The sequence below is a fragment of the Procambarus clarkii genome, chromosome 40 (genome assembly GCF_040958095.1).
Source record: "Procambarus clarkii isolate CNS0578487 chromosome 40, FALCON_Pclarkii_2.0, whole genome shotgun sequence".
Lineage (NCBI taxonomy): Eukaryota > Metazoa > Arthropoda > Malacostraca > Decapoda > Cambaridae > Procambarus > Procambarus clarkii.
Window position 1 is genome coordinate 26,065,142 of NC_091189.1, and position 18,010 is coordinate 26,083,151.

Below are 18,010 nucleotides of genomic sequence, written 5' to 3' on the forward strand. Positions count from 1 at the left end.
CCCCACGAAGGATGTAACCTTCAATGTAAGTACATAGGTATGACGTCGACCAAGCTGACAAGGCGTTTGACATGCCATCTTCAATCTGGTGCCCCTAGGAATCACATGAGACAAGCCCATGACATTACTCTAACAAGAGAAATGTTGAACAAGAATACTTGCATAATAGACAAAACCCAAGATTCAAGAAGATTACAAATTCTTGAGGCAATTCACATAAGAATAGAGCGACCTACCATGAACACCCAAATCGCGGAACTATTTACTCTACCCACCATGAGAGTAAGGACAAGACAAGAACATATCGATGCCAACACAGAAGACAATGTCCAACATAACAGGCCAATTACACTGGTTTAATCTTTGTGTTTAGATAGGAGATGCCTCGTATGGGCCAATAAGCCTTCTGCAGCCCCTATGTTTATCCCTTATGTATCCCCCCATGTTTTCACCTTCATTGTATTATCACCTGACCTAATGCGGGTATAAAATCAACTAGTATTGTAAGATCTGTTCACTTGAGAATGAACCATGGAGGTTCGAAACGTCGTGCAAATTATACAAATAAGTGTAATACACTCTATAGTAAATCACTTCTTTTCTTCACCTTAAAAGTACGAAAATGAGTTTTGGAGAACTCCTATTTCAATTAAGCCCTGATGCTAAGAAAATAGTTAGAGGGATAGAAGCCCTAAACCAGAAAATAATAAATACAGAATATGCGGTCATATTCAATGAAATATATATATATATATATATATATATATATATATATATATATATATATATATATATATATATATATATATATATATATATATATTTATTTTCAACCCACCAGGAGACTCGAACCCTGGCCCACAGAGTGGCAGGTACACACTGTATCCATTGCACCATACTTCAAAGCCATAAGAGAGGTAGGAATTCTGGGGTATTTAACCCACAGAATTCCATTCTCTCCCAGGCAATGAGATGATGAAGGACCTCTGGTGTCCTTTAATCGAGCCCTGTTATGTGGGAAAACTCGGTGTAAATGCTCAATGCCATTGAGCATTTACATATACATACATACATACATACATACATACATACATACATACATACATACATACATACATACATACATACATACATACATACATACATATATATATATATACTGTATATATATATATAAATAAATACGAAAACATTTGTCCTATCCACCGGAAATACGTTAACTACAATCTACAGTATACAGTACATGCTTGTAAACACATACCACAACATTGAACTGATAATAAGCACAAACAGAGAATTATGCATATCATACCTTCACTTCTGATTATGCCAAGAAGTACCTTTGACATTGGATCAGTCGAGCCCGCTACCTGGATGCGTGATTTAACTACATCCGCAGGAAATATGGCGACCCATAAAACGACACCAGCAAACCCACCACATAACACGGTCTTCACTGGTCCTGAAGATTTAATGAATAAGTTAATATTTTTAATATATAATAAAAATAATAATTATAATAATAAATAATAATAATAATAATAATAATTCATTATGTCAGGGGACAGGTAGCCAGAGTGTATTCATACACGTTAATGTTTTAATGAGGTCCCCCCTCACAAAGTTGAATTACTGACCCCGCCCAGAATGCAACCCCACACCAAGCTGACTAACTCCTGAGTACATAATTACTGCTAGGTGAACGGATACATTAGGTGAGAGGAAATATGGCCAACCATTTCTGTCCTGCTCGCGATTCGAAGCCAGAATTCTCAACTGTGCGTCGAGAACGAACCCGACTGTACTACCGTGCCCCAGATTTTATTTAAATAAAAACTATGATATAACTGTGTGGAATAGTGTAGAAAGCAAAAGTTAGAATCATAAAATTGAGTAATATGGGCTTAGATAACATGATCTTACTGAATGAGCAGAACATGCTAACATGACATGGTCCTATTGAATAAAGAGGTAATGATCGTGGAAAAAATGCAAGTAGGAGGAACAGAGCGAAAGATGAGTTAAAACAATACGCTACGATTAAATGAATGAATGACATTCGGTAACAATTCACACTAAGTACTTTACACTTAGTCGATGATATGACTGAGATGCTCTACTGCGGAGAATTAGTCACAATAATGTAGCTGAAAATTAATAACCCAACACACCCACATAAAAAGAAAAACAAGTGATGAAGTTACGGTCTGTTCTGGACCCTTATCAAGTGGACGTGATGAGGGTCCAGGACAGACGGAAATGTTTGTACTTTTATTTCTTTTGATATGTGCTTACCTATCTGTGACTATGGGGAGTGACATCTAGCCCTTTATACCCTACCTATTAGCCAATTTATACCTCATGTGCTAATTACCTCTCTCGACATAAATATTTTGATCATATTTCTTCTTAAAGTTATGGATGTAATTGACTTTAAGAACCTCTTAAATCAATGCATTCCAATAGTCAACCACGTGTACAGGGAACGAGAACTTTCTTGCAGCTCAACTCGACTGTGTGTTCAGCTTCAACTAATGTTCACTTGTTCATACCTCTTTTTAATTGAAATAGGTTTACTTTGTCAACTTTGTCTATTCCTCTCAGTATCCTGTATGTAGTTATCATATTCCCTGTTTCTTTTCTCCTCTAAGGTTAAGAGGCTGAGTTCTCTTAACCTGTCCTCAAGGCTCAGGCCTCTCAATTCTGGTATTAATTTACTTGCAAACCTCTGAACTTTTTCAGGTTTCTGTTTATGCTTCAAAATGCAAGCATTCCATGCTGGTGCTGCATACTCCAGTAAAGATCTCACACAGGCAGTGTACAGATTTGAAGGGCTTCTTATTTAGATTCTTAAATGACGTTTTTATGGTTGCTAACTTTCCATATGCTGCTGATGTCGTCCTGTTCACATGAACTTCTGATATTAGTGTTGTGATTATGTCTACTCCCAAGTCTTTTTCTCCTAAGTATAGGATGGGTTGTTAATACTGCAATGCTGTGGTTTGCTGTGATGCTACAGAGTGAGATGATGGGTGCCCTTATAAATGTCTTTCATATTTTTTACTTTCACATAATTTTTTTGATAAAAAACCAGCGTCGAATGTAATGAAACGCCATTTTCTGGGTCAGCCACGGAGGCTCCCTGGAGCTTATCGAGCTAATGTATATTATATTAGACCGGAACATTAGCTATGGAGTTCAGACCTACCAGGGACCATGAGCCAGAACCTGGCCCCTTCAGAGAGGTTGCAGGGAACAATGGCCCTAATAACCCCCCCTGTGGTTGGGAGGTTTTCCTTATCAGCCATCGACCGGGGTTAGGCACCCAGAAAGGTAGGCATAACAAAACAAACCCCGCATGGTAAGAAACTAACAACAAAAACCGATCAGAAAGGTAGAACTCCCTACAATCCCAAGGAAATAAGCAAACATGCAAATGTAACACACTATTACCCCGCCGCTCGTCTGCGCAGCCCTCCCTTCCCCTGAGAGGGGGAGGTGGGAGCCCCGGACCTCACCGCACTGGCTGCATAGCACTCCAGTTCAGAAGCTAAGTACCAACAAACGCAAACAAAATGCTGACCGGTGGGAGGGAGGGTTACCAGGGAGACTCTGGGGCTCGCCCAGAAAATGCCGTTTCATTGCATTCAACGGTGGTTTTCTGAGATGAGTCCCTACGGCTCCCTGGAGCTTCATACCCAAAGGGAAGGAAAGAAAAGGGCTGACCCGGGAGGCAGCCGCCACAAACTCCACAACGCGAAGTCGAGACAACATGCAGCAACCTGCGACCCAATGCAACACAAGAACGCCCAGGAGCAGACACACTCACAAAATAACGGGTGGCAGGGAAACTGTGTGAACTCCAAATCCCCGTGCCCGAAATGAGCCCAAGATATGTTACCAAACATGGTAGCAAAAGCTGCAAACGTCCGAATAGCACGGGCACGAGGATAGACCACAGGCTGGCTAGACTTAACAACCATGCAGACTACCTGGAAGACCCGAGCCCTGAAACAGGGAACAAAGGAAACCGGATAAACCCAAAGCGCATCCCCAGCCACGGCACACAGGTAACGCCGAAGAGCCGCAATCGGACACAACACATTATGCACCCCCTGGCTGAACCAACCAACCATCAATAGCCCAAGGACCCCTCTGGAAAGCAGCCGTCACGTCCTTCGCCGGAAAAGACGGAGAAGGATGCAAACATACAAACCTACCACCAGGACCAAAAGAGCAGAAACCCCTGTGCCGGAGGAGAGCAGAAGCTCCCCAACCCAACCCCCAGAGGCCTTTGCCAACAAAAACAGGGCCTTGGAAAAACAATCTTGAACCGAAGGGGCCACCACAAACCACGGAAGGGAAAGATAAGAGAGCACCTTGACCAAGGACCAGGATGGCTCAGGCAGCATATGAGTAGGCCGGAGGTGAAACAAAGCACGAGAAAGCGTACAGAACGGGGCAGATGTGACGTCCACCCCGAACACAAGCTGGAGCGGCTCCACCAGTGCCACACGAAATGAGGCGACAGTAATAAGTCACAGTGACGGTCCTGAAAACCAAGAAAGGACAAGACAACCTGATCCAAAAGAGAAGGCAACCTACGAAGAGCAAGAAAATGACGAAAAGAAACGCCAGGAAACTTCATACGATCGCCGAGACGAATATCACAGGTGGGACACTATCAACGAAGCCACCTGATCACCAAGGAGACGGCGATACACCCCTCGTCCAAAGACCATACCCAAAGAGCAGAGGAGAAGGCCGAACCAGCCACATACTGGACCGGTCCGACCTGCCGAAAGAGGTGGAGCCGCAAGAAACGCCCCGGGTTCAGACACTGAGCAATAAGCATCTGAAAACAAGGCTGGGCGGGCCACCAAGGGGCCACGAGGACTGCTCGCCCTGGGAAGAACTCCAACCGAGCCAGAACCCGAAGCAACAGCTGGACCAGGGGGGAAGAGGTACAGGTAACTCCACCTCGACCAGTCCTGCCGAAAGACATCTACAGCGAATGCCTCGCAGGCGGGGAAGAGCGTCACATAGAATGGGAGATGCCAAGACCACGCCAATGCGAAGATGTCCATGTCCAGGAGTCCGTACGTCCGGCAGAGACAAAAAAAACGAGTCGGCGATGACCGGCCATTCTGTGAACAGAGGAATGAACCAAGACATGCTATCCGCCAGGATGTTGGACACTCCCCAGACATGAACTGCACGGAGAGCCAAACCCCAAAAAAACAGCAGATGAGCCACCTGAAGGGACCATCCCCAAAGAGGCAAGGACTGTAGAGAACCCCCGTGGTTCCGGCAATGAACCACTGGCGAACAGTCCGAAAGGGTCTGGATGGTAGAGCCCCGAGGAACCTGAACTCTCCGAAGCGCAAACCAGACCTCCGCGAACTCCCGAACAGTGCTGTGAGCCCGACGGAAAGACAGACCCCACCGTCCCTGGCCGGCCTGGTGAGCACTGATCACAAAGCCCCTGCCGAGAGACGACTCGTCCGTGAACACATCGAACGAAGGCTCGGGGAGGCGCCAAGGCACTGGATCCCGAAAACCCTTAAGAGGAAGTTGAAGCAGCACCGACACAAGGCCCCTGGAGGACGAACCCAACGATTGTGAGAGAGGCAGAAAGGGCGTCCCCGAAGGAACCAAAACAGACGCCGAAGCCAAACCCAACCTGGAAGTTAGATCAGCACGACGAAGTTCATACTCCTGCACAACTGCTCGAGCAACCGCCAAGTGATCCGGGACCCCCTCAGAAACAGCCGAAGGCGGGATCGCAGCCGCAGCAATGCCTCTGGAGGGAGAGGCAAAGAAGTGGACCAAGAGTCCCAAACAAGATCCAGCCAGGGCTGAGTCCAGGAAGGAACCAGATAGAATGTTCTCCAGTTCACCAGGGACCCGAACCCGGCGAGACGGAAAGAACAACACCCCTGGCGAGCAGACAAGTGAACCGACTGGGAGCCCACACCAGCCAGTCATCGAAGTAAGCCATAAACAGAATCCCGAGCAGACACAGACAGGTCACCAAGATCCGGTAAAGATGCGTAAAAACACTAAGTGCCATTTACAAACTAGGGAAAGCAACAAAAGCGGCAAACCTAAAGCCGCCCCACCAACTATGACAGTCCCGGAACCCCTGGAGAGGAACGTGCCAAGAAGGGACCCGGAAGTCCAGGGACACCATCCAGGCACCCAGCCCCAAAAGAAGCCGGACCGGAGACAACAGTCATCCGAAGAGGGGCAAAGAATCCAGGGCGCAGACTGAACAAGTCCAGAAGGACTGCAGATCCGCAAAGTCCCGTGTCGGCATTGGAACAGGCGGGAACCCCAGAAGGATGGGGCGGATCGACTACGTCCAAACGCACCCACACCTAGATGACATGACGAAGCGCAATGGAAGAAGGCCATCCCGCCAGCCCTGAACCCTCCAAAGGAAAAGGAGCCAGCCGACGCCACCAGAGGCCGGAAGACAACCAAAAAAATGCCCACAAACTGGAGGATCAAGCGAGAGCCAACAGAGCAAGCCGCCCTTCCCCAGCGCCCCGTCAACAGCTTAGGGATCGGAGCCCCTTCTGAAAGATAAATGGAATTATATATATATATATATATATATATATATATATATATATATATATATATATATATATATATATATATATATATATATATATATATATATATATATATATATATATATATATATATATATATATATATATATATATATATATATATATATATATATATATATATATATATATAATATATATATATATATATATATATATATATATATATATATATATATATATATATATATATATATATATATATATATATATCGTACCTAGTAGCCAGAATGCACTTCTCAGCCTACTATGCAAGGCCAAATTTGCCTAATAAGCCAAGTTTTCATGAATTAATTGTTTTTCGACTACCTAACCTACCTAACCTAACCTAACTTTTTCGGCCACCTAACCTAACCTAACCTATAAAGATAGGTTAGGTTAGGTTAGGTAGGGTTGGTTAGGTTTGGTCATATATCTACGTTAATTTTAACTCCAATAAAAAAAAATGACCTCATACATAATGAAATGGGTAGCTTTATCATATCATAAGAAAAAAAATAGAGAAAATATATTAATTCAGGAAAACTTGGCTTATTAGGCAAATCGGGCCTTGCATAGTAGGCCGAGAGGTGCATTCTGGCTACTAGGTACGACATATATATATATATATATATATATATATATATATATATATATATATATATATGTCGTACCTAGTAGCCAGAACGCACTTCTCAGCCTACTATGCAAGGCCCAATTTGCCTAATAAGCCTAGTTTTCATGAATTAATGTTTTTTCGACTACCTAACCTACCTAACCTAACCTAACCTAACGTTTTCGGCTACCTAACCTAACCTAACCTATAAAGATAGGTTAGGTTAGGTTAGGCAGGGTTGGTTAGGTTCGGTCATATATCTACGTCAATTTTAACTCCAATTAAAAAAAATTGACCTCATACATAATGAAATGGCTAGCTTTATCATTTCATAAGAAAAAAATTAGAGAAAATATATTAATTCAGTAAAACTTGGCTTATTAGGCAAATCGGGCCTTGCATAGTAGGCTGAGAAGTGAGTTCTGGCTACTAGGTACGACATATATATATATATATATATATATATATATATATATAATATATATATATATATATATATATATATATATATATACACACACACACATACACACATACATACATACATACATACATACATACATACATACATACATACATACATACATACATACATACATACACACACACACACACACACACACACACACACACACACACCATATATATATACATACAGTATATACATACACAAAATGTATACATATATACATACACATTAAAAGAAAAAGAAAGAAAAGAAAAAGACAAGCCGCTGACTGGTGGGCAGAGAGCACCATGCTGGCCAAACGAAGAAGGCACCAAGAGAGCACAAAAACTGCACCAAAAAGCCCACCTCGACAACAAAAAACCAAGGCCCTGGCACGAAAACAACACGAGCCACGACCCAAAAAGATCAGCCTGCAAGCCAGAAAGACCCCAAACCCCTGAAGGCAGAATTGGGTCACACATGAGGCAACTAAAAGCCCCCTAAACCCACAAAGGGGCCCAAGAGGAAGAAACCTCCGGAACGAAACCAAAGAACTCAAAGGAACCCGGAAGCGAACCCGGGGAAGCCCAAACCACCACATTTGCCGGCAGAAATACACCCCAGAAAGGGCAAAGCATAGCCCCCAGACAGAACCCCCAGGGAGACGGCAAAAACAGACCGAAAACCGAAGGACACAAGGTGTGGGAGCAAGCATAAACAGACAGGAACACTGAGCTCAAACCCCAGGGCCCAGACCCAAACAGACAGAAAACGCAAAAACCGATGTAAAAACCAACATCCAAGCATTCCCAGAGGAACAGAAGACGGGCAGAACACCCCAGAAAAAGCAAAGAAACGGCAACAGGAGGATAAAACCCCCGAAGGAGGTGAAAAACTCATCCAAAACGCGAGCTCACACACCCAGGAACAAGTAAACAAACCGCAGCGCCACCCCGGTGGCCAAGTGAGGAAGTAACCCGCAAAAAGAAAATGGCCACCAGAACAAGGAGCCGTGACTGACGCAATAGATTCGAAAAATCACCAGCAAATGTGGGAAGTAAGCAGATGAGAGGGACGAAAAACCCCGCCCAGAAGCAGAAAAACCAGGCAGGGCCAAACAGCCCCAGAACTGCTACCGGGCATTCCCTACAGCCCCGGGAACCTGCAACAGAAGGCCCCAGGGGCAAAGCCCTCCTCCATGCCCTCTGCCCTTAAGGAAAAGGAAGAGTCCAGAGGAAAGGCAGCAAAGAAATGGCCGCTGGTAAGACCCAGAAGCCTCTGCATGAGGTTATTTTGAGTTGATTTCGGGGCTTTAGTATCCCCGTGGCCCGGTCCTCGACCAGGCCTCCACCCCCAGGAAGCAGCCCGTGATAGCTGACTAACTCCCAGGTACCTATTTACTGCTAGGTAACAGGGGCATAGGGTGAAAGAAACTCTGCCCATAGTTTCTCGCCGGTGCCCGGGATCGAACCCAGGACCACAGGATCACATGTCCAGCGTGCTGTACCTGATTGATACCTGCTTGATGGGGTTCTGGGAGTTCTACTCCCCAAGCCCGGCCCGAGGCCAGGCTCGACTTGTGAGAATTTGGTCCACCAGGCTGTTGCTTGGAGCAGCCCGCAGGGCCACATACCCACCACAGCCCGGCTGATCCGGAACTTCTCTTAGAAAACAGTCCAGTTTTCTCTTGAAGATGTCCACGGTTGTTCCGGCAATATTTCTTATAGTCGCTGGGAGGACGTTGAACAACCGCGGACCTCTGACGTTTATACAGTGCTCTCTGATTGTGCCTATGGCACCTCTGCTCTTCACTGGTTCAATCTTGCATTTTCTTCCATATCGTTCACTCCAGTAACGCTCAGCCGACTGTCCGCTCGGCCGACCGGCCCCTCGGCCGAGGAGGATCAGGCTCGAAAACCTCCAGCCCCAACCCAAATGGGGCAACCCCCCGAAGCTGCCCAAGTCTCGGCACTAACTAAACCCCCGCCCCGACCCTGAAACCCGCAGACGGTCAGGAGCCAGGAACAGGGAGGGGAAGGGGGCGAACAACTAACCAAAACAGGGCGGCCCCAGGGCATCCGGGTGGGAAACCAAACTAGAGCGTTGCAACAACTTAAACCAAGCATGCAATGCAGATGCTGCCTGTTTCTGAGCAGTAAGGACATCAGAAGAATACTGGAGAACAAGCAGAGAACACATCTCGTAAGACTCCGGGTCAAGGTGTCAGTGACCCAACAGGCAGCATGACGGAGGTAAAAGAGGCGACTGTCACCCTGAGGAAAGGGCACAGCAACCAACAAACCCACACAAGATGGGTTGGAACCCGGAAGATACATCCACTGGTTCACTGAGCCCCGACAGGCTTTTCCAGGGCCCGTAGGTTGACTGCTACTGGAAGCCCAGGCAAGGTATTGCTAACCGGTTAAGACCCAAAGCTAACAAGGGGTAGATGCGAACACTGAAAACCCCTGCGATGTGTACAATCACGGGGGCCTAGCAGAGGGCTACCAAACAATACCAGTGGAATTATAGCCACACTTTAGGCAGACCCCCACCAGGCAAACAAAAATAAAAACAAAAGAAAAACCCTGCAAAAGTACACCGTCCCCAGAGGCAACAGGAACCGGTCATCGCGTAGGTAGCAGGTCGCGAAACACCTTGACGCCCTAACCAGCAAAAACCAGTTCCTACCCAGGGCTAAACAAGGGCCCAAGCCCCAGCTGGCCCCAAAGGTGAGGCAAATGTTGAGTAGCAAGAACCCCTACGAGAATGGTTCCAGAACGCCCCAGGGAAGATAACCCTGTCACGCTGGGGCAGTACTCACAGGGCGCTTATAGAAGGAAGCCCCAAAGCACATGCAGCCCTGGTACTGATGAGGAACACCTGGCAACCGCACAATACACGGCAGTGAGTGCCACGAAGGAAAACACCGCCTAGGAAACTGTTGACATTAGCTTACGAACTGGAGTGCTATGCAGCCGGCGCAGTGAGGTCTGGGGGCCCACACGGGCCACGGGCTGCGCGGAGTTTCAATAGTGTGTTGTGTTTGCTTGTTTCCTTGGGATTGTAGGGAGTTCTACCTCTCTGTTTGGTTTTTGTTGTTAGTTTCTTACCATGCGGGGTTTGTTTTGTTATGCCTACCTTTCTGGGTGCCTAACCCCGGTCGATGGCAGATAAGGAAAACCCCCAACCACAGGGGGGTTTTCCAGGGCCATTGCTCCCTGAAACCTCTGTGAAGGGGCCAGGTTCTGGCTCATGGTCCCTGGTAGGTCTGAATTCCATAGCTAATGTCTAGGTCTAAAATAACATACATTAGCCCGATAAGCTCCGGGGAGCCATAGGGGCTCCCCTCAGAAAAATAATGAAGCTGTAAATTGGGATATCTTGAGGTTATCTTGAGATGATTTCGGGGCTTTTTAGTGTCCTGGCGGCCCGGTCTTCGACCAGGCCTCCACCCCCAGGAAGCAGCCCATGACAGCTGACACCCAGGTACCTATTTAACTGCTAGGTAACAGGGGCATAGGGTGAAAGAAACTCTGCCCATTGTTTCTCGCAGGCGCCTGGGATCGAACCCAGGACCACAGGATCACAAGTCCAGTGTGCTGTCCGCACGGCCGACCGGCCGACCGGATTAAACCCACATCCCAATTATATAGAAACTTATCAAGGGATCTGGGTTAGATCCCATCATACAGCTTCAATATTTTTCTCTTATTTCAGTTTCAGAATTTTCATATTTCAAAGAGAACTTGACAAAATAAATGAGCTTACCAATTTCATCTTTTGTTTTGCCAGTTGGTGTGAGGAAAGCCCTACTGGCCTCATAACCTCCAAAGAAGAAGAAATATCCCGGCATTTCTCTTGCAAATGTTGACGTAAGGCCCCTAAACATCCCTGGAACACCGTCTGCCCTCAAGATATTTCTTGTGAGTTTCCAAGGTCCAATACGCTCCTGTGGTAGAAGGCATCATCATCATCATTATTATTATTATTATTATTATTATTATTATTATTATTATTATTATTATTATTATTATTAAGCACTTTCAATAGGAGGTAAGGCAATTGGCCTGTAATGGATAGATATTGAGAGATAGATCCCAACCTTCTCTCTAATGATAGGATAAATGACTCCACACCCATTTTAAATGGCAACAGCTGGTCATTAAAAACATTCATTGTACACTTTGTGTGATTAGTGGCTTTGTTGAAAAAATAAATATTTACCATGTAAAACCTCTAATATTTTTTATAATACTGTATTATTGACTATTATTACAGTATTATTAATATTGAGAAACTTACTACAATTCCATAGTAATTGAATGAAAGTGAAGGAAAGACCCATTACATACTGTACGTAAGTGTATAATTTAAACAAAATTTTCGGATGAAACCTATATCGTGCTGTTAAACAATGTTCTGAACAAAGATTCTTGGAGCATGTGTTGATATGTCTGGCAGATTGCCTCACGTGGTGTCCATCACTGGACGTTGTTATCATTATGCTCCCCAACGGTTTCCCCCAAGGGGTGCAGCAACTTCTCAAAGCAACAAGAATGTAACAACTCTTGTATATAAAAAAAAAAAGTACTGTTATACAACTCAACTAGTGCGGCGTCACAGTGCTGCGCCATTAGTGAAATATTTTTTTACAAGAGTTTTTTATTTTCATAGTAACTTTAAACATTATTGACCATGACTATGTCTGGTAGCAGCATCAATCATTCTGGAGGTGTTAAGAGGAAGAAGGTTGTCCTAGCAATTAAAGACAAGTTACGTGTTATACACCTCAACCAGTGAGGCGTCACAGGCAAGCCAAATGCCTTCAACAAGTGAGGTGCCACAGGCAAGCCAAGCACCTTCAACAAGTGAGGCACAAGCAAGTGCCTTCAGCAAGTGAGGCGCAAGCAAGCGCCTTCAACAAGTGAGGCGTAAGCAAGCGCCTTCAACAAGTGAGGCATCACAGGCAAGCCAAATGCCTTCAACAAGTGAGGCATCACAGGCAAGCCAAATGCCTTCAACAAGTGAGGCTGCACAGGCAAGCCAAGCGCCTTCAACAAGTGAGGCGCAAGGAAGCACCTTTAACAAGTGAGGCATCACAGGCAAGCCAAGCGCCTTCAACAAGTGAGGTGTCACAGGCAAGCCAAGCGCCTTCAACAAGTGAGGTGTCACAGGCAAGCCAAGCGCCTTCAATAAGTGAGGCGTCACAGGCAAGCCACGTGCCTTCAACCAGTGAGGCGCAAGCAAGTGCCTTCAATAGTGAGGCCTCACAGGCAACCCAAATGCCTTCAACCAGTGAGGCTTTAGCAGCTGGCAGTCAAAACTAACTTTCCTTAATGAACTGTACAGTAATTTTAAGTGCTAATTTTAGTATTGTGTTAGTATAAGTTACGTAAATTGTTAAGAATTCTAAACTTCAAGATGTGTGGCATCAATCAAGAAGACGAACACCAACAAGGTAAGTTGAGGTTTCTAGTTGAATATTTAATAATTATATGTGGCAAGGCAATTCAAATTATGTTGTTTGTAGTATAAAAATAATTGGAAATGGTCACTTTTGAACTCGTAGGTGAAAAAATGCCATTATCCGGAACACATGATAATCCGGCTGGGGGTCTTTCCCATATAGTCCGGATGATCGAGTGGAGACAGTACATGAAAATAACCTACTGGTTCCATATTTTGTGCAAGAGCCACTTCTCTCATCGCTTGCAATCGACATTTAACCAGCTCTGTTGGACACAGGGTAAGGGACGAGAAGAATGCTGCAAAAAAGCCCGCCATTGCATTGCTGAAGGGCTTCAGGTCTTCTACCCTCTGTAAAGTGAATAACAGCAATGTTCATTCAATACAAAACAATCGTAGGTGGTATTTTAGTAAACCTACTAGTATTTACTACTAAGTCCCTACTCTACTTTAACTAATGTAAGATACTCTTGACAATTTTAATGAAACAAGAATCTAAAATATTCTTTCAGTTAAATCTACAACAGGATGTTTCAGTTGTGAAATGACTATGCCGATCCCTGCACTTCAAGACCCTATGCTGTATACTGAACACTAATGCTCACCTGCACACCAGCAGCATATGCCACACCTTTTTGACACATGCCATACCCAGCAAAAAGGACCGAGTTCTCATGCAATATTTGCAGCAAGAGCTGGAAGTGTTCCAGCATAGAGACCTCTGATGCCATCACGCTTCACAGTCTGGATAAAACAGCGTGTCATCCCTTTGTATAGGTGAGGGAATGTCTGCATCTTCACCTTGACAGTATCTAGAGGCTGGCCAACATATACACAAGCTACACCACCTATTAATTCAGAGAAGTGCAATTTGTGTTTTATATATTTAACTTTTGATTTAGTCACTATGTAAACACCTTAACTTGTCAAATTTATTGTAAATTGCATAAATAAAAGAATCATAATATTATCAAATCAAAATCAAAGGCTTTATTGACCTGCTGCACCATTATATACATCACTCATTCTTATATTGTATTTCCTAACAGTTAACACTGTATTTCTAGAAAAGTTGGAGTAGCCAGTGAAAACTGAGTGCCTGAAATAGAGTTGATTGAGTTTGTTAAATGGGTGAGTCCTTTCATACAAAACGATATCATTCGCTTGTGAATTATTTCCTCAAGTGTAGATGTGGATATTAGGCCAGGATGAGATTGTAATGCAAGGATGGACTTCCAACATACATCTTGACCATTTCCTTTATTAGCAATTAAGTTTACCAAGGTGAGTACAGTATTTTGTAGGTCCCATAGTTCACATCTATGCAAGCTTAACAGTGACTATTAAATAACTTTAACTTTACTTTTGGCAAGGTATCAAAATAACCAAATTCACTCATTAAGACATTTGTTCTGACTTTCAGGTCTCTAATAGCATCAGAAAAATTGGCAAGTGGGGCCTTTATCAATATAATATGCCCCAAAAGCATTTTAGAATACAGTACAGTACTTTGCTGACATTTCTCGGCCTAGAAATTTAGTTTGGAAACTCAATAAAATGAGTCCTGAGAGTTAAAAGCAACATTTGGCAGGATTGAATGTTAGGTTATATTCTGCACAACTGTACATCTTTCCCAAATTTCTATCAAGATTTCCATACCCTCTTTGGTTAGTGTGAGTAGAACTATACCATTAGCATAATGGAAAATAATGACCCAAGTACTTGCCTATGTGACAGCCAGCTCTACTAGCTCTAACTCTTTCAACAATGGATCAAGATAGACAGCAAACAATATAGATCTAAAAACCATCTAGTTTGACTCCATTTTTAGGGACAAATTTTCAGTTATTCTATTTCACAGCTAATTTGCATACCTGATAAGAAATATACTGCATATATGGTAATTATACAGCAATGACAAAATATGCTTTTCTGCTCAGCAGTTCTGCAGAAAGTGTGGCATGTTCCACCTTGTCTAAAGCTTTGGAAGCATCAATAAACGGAGAGAACAGAGCTACCTTGTGAATTGTAGTGCTGAATAGTTTCCACCCCTACGAAACATGGTTGAGTAACCAATTTTATATGCAAATTGGTTGTCAAGAGATGTTTAATTGGAATGGTAACAAGGGGAACTACCAGGAGAAAGTGCCAAACCATTATGACTATATAGCACTTGGAAGGGATCAGGATTTCAGATGGGACAAGAGGGAAGGAATGGGGCCCAACCACTTGGAAGATCGGGATTGAATGCCGACCTGCATGAAGTGAGACCGTCGCTCTACCATCCAGCCCAAGTGGTTATCTTGGTTACCTTTTTGAGATAATTTCGGGGCTTTAGTGTCCCCGCGGCCCGGTCCTCGACCAGGCCTCCACCCCCAGGAAGCAGCCCGTGACAGCTGACTAACACCCAGGTACCTATTTTACTGCTAGGTAACAGAGGCATAGGGTGAAAGAAACTCTGCCCATTGTTTCTCGCCGGCATCTGGGATCGAACCCAGGACCACAGGATCACAAGTCCAGTGTGCTGTCCGCTCGGCCAACCGGCTCCTGGTTGGGGTAGGAATGGGAACAAGTGCAAAGGTATTTATTACAGATGGCAATGCACCATGGGAGAGAAAGCCTATAAGACACATACACAGAGGTACAGCTTTGGTATTCCATGTTTAAGGTTGTAAGAGTATATGTTAAAGGGACTATCAAAACTCCCATTTTAGCATACACTGGTCTACTTACAGCCTTCACATTGTAGTCAATAATGCAAATTTCCTCTTCAAATTGTGCATTTAATAATGAAATAATACAAATGCCTCATGCCATACAAAATATAGAGGATAAACCTTAATCAGTATTATAATAATTCAATGTGTCAGGGGACAGGAAGCCAGAGTGTATTCATACACATTTGGCTTTTATCGAGCCCCCCCCCCCAGGCCGAATTACTGACCCCCTTACCTTGAGGTGCTCCCCCCCCCCAAGATGCAACCCCACAACAAGCAGACTAACTCCTGAGTACCCACTCATTGCTAGGTGAACAGAGGCATTAGGTGAAAAGAAATGTGCCCAACCATTTCTGTCCCGCCCGGGATTCGAACCCAGAATTCTAGATTGTGCGTCGAGAACGAACCTGTACTACTGGGACCGTAACCCAGTCACTACAGGGACCAGGAAGGCAGGAATTATTCAGTATATAATGATAATGTTTACAAGCTATGCTCTTATTTTGACTTTCTGTTATAATAATAATAATGCAATTCAGGTATTGTAAGTTTGAGTAAACTAACCCAGTTATAGATATGCAATCATTTATTAATATATTGTAGTCATTTTACTTTATTTATTAGGGCGATGTCATCGTCAAACATATGTCGCCAACGTATAGGTTTCAATCAAATGTAAATTAAATGTTTACGCTCAAATTAAAAAATCTCTATTGACAATAACAGCTGACTGAAGGGAGAGAAAATAGTAACTATATGATACATCCAGTAATGACATTAAGAGCTTAACAGGTTAAACGCCAGTGCTAGCATCACAGGCACAAGAACCTTTATTAGAGTGAGGTGAAGGTGGGGGTGAGGTCAGGGTGGTGAAGGTGGGGGTGAGGTCAGGGTGGTGAAGGTGGGGGTGAGGTCAAGGTGGTGAAGGTGGGGGTGAGGTCAGGGTGGTGAAGGTGGGGGTGAGGTCAGGGTGGTGAAGGTGGGGGTGAGGTCAGGGTGGTGAAGGTGGGGGTGAGGTCAGGGTGGTGAAGGTGGGGGTGAGGTCAGGGTGGTGAAGGTAGGGGTGAGGTCAGGGTGGTGAAGGTGGGGGTGAGGTCAGGGTGGTGAAGGTGGGGGTGAGGTCAGGGTGGTGAAGGTAGGGGTGAGGTCAGGGTGGTGAAGGTGGGGGTGAGGTCAGGGTGGTGAAGGTGGGGGTGAGGTCAGGGTGGTGAAGGTGGGGGTGAGGTCAGGGTGGTGAAGGTGGGGGTGAGGTCAGGGTGGTGAAGGTGGGGGTGAGGTCAGGGTGGTGAAGGTGGGGGTGAGGTCAGGGTGGTGAAGGTAGGGGTGAGGTCAGGGTGGTGAAGGTGGGGGTGAGGTCAGGGTGGTGAAGGTGGGGGTGAGGTCAGGGTGGTGAAGGTAGGGGGTGAGGTCAGGGTGGTGAAGGTGGGGGTGAGGTCAGGGTGGTGAAGGTGGGGGTGAGGTCAGGGTGGTGAAGGTGGGGGTGAGGTCAGGGTGGTGAAGGTGGGGGTGAGGTCAGGGTGGTGAAGGTGGGGGTGAGGTCAGGGTGGTGAAGGTGGGGGTGAGGTCAGGGTGGTGAAGGTGGGGGTGAGGTCAGGGTGGTGAAGGTGGGGGTGAGGTCAGGGTGGTGAAGGTAGGGGTGAGGTCAGGGTGGTGAAGGTGGGGGTGAGGTCAGGGTGGTGAAGGTGGGGGTGAGGTCAGGGTGGTGAAGGTGGGGGTGAGGTCAAGGTGGTGAAGGTGGGGGTGAGGTCAGGGTGGTGAAGGTGGGGGTGAGGTCAGGGTGGTGAAGGTGGGGGTGAGGTCAAGGTGGTGGTGAGGTCAAAGTGGTGAAGGTGGGGGTGAGGTCAGGGTGGTGAAGGTGGGGGTGAGGTCAGGGTGGTGAAGGTGGGGGGGGTGAGGTCAGCTCTAGCAACAATAAAGGTAAGCAACACATGCACATGTCTGTCGTGTACTCACCCATAGAGCCTCCCATGAGGTCGATGAACGTATCCTTGTAATGCTGCATTTTGTTTATCTATTGTCCTGTCACCACAACGAGCTACAAAAGAGAAAAGGTTTAAATAGTATCAGCAAGAAAATACACAGTACTGTATGTTGTACCCTTTCTCAAGACTGAAGATTCATTTATTTATTGTGCACCCGTACC

At 45.2% G+C, this 18,010-nt stretch overlaps 1 protein-coding gene across 1 annotated transcript in view; it reads right to left on the bottom strand.

Moving 5' to 3' along the window:
- LOC123758027 (mitochondrial ornithine transporter 1) overlaps window positions 1–18,010 on the bottom strand; it is a 72,172-nt gene that overhangs the window by 25,857 nt on the left and 28,305 nt on the right. Inside the window, 6 exon segments of the mRNA XM_045742189.2 lie at window positions 1,313–1,462; window positions 11,453–11,633; window positions 13,355–13,501; window positions 13,756–13,824; window positions 13,826–13,998; window positions 17,821–17,902. Coding sequence (XP_045598145.1) covers window positions 1,313–1,462; window positions 11,453–11,633; window positions 13,355–13,501; window positions 13,756–13,824; window positions 13,826–13,998; window positions 17,821–17,869 — 769 coding nt within the window. The 5' untranslated portion in view covers window positions 17,870–17,902.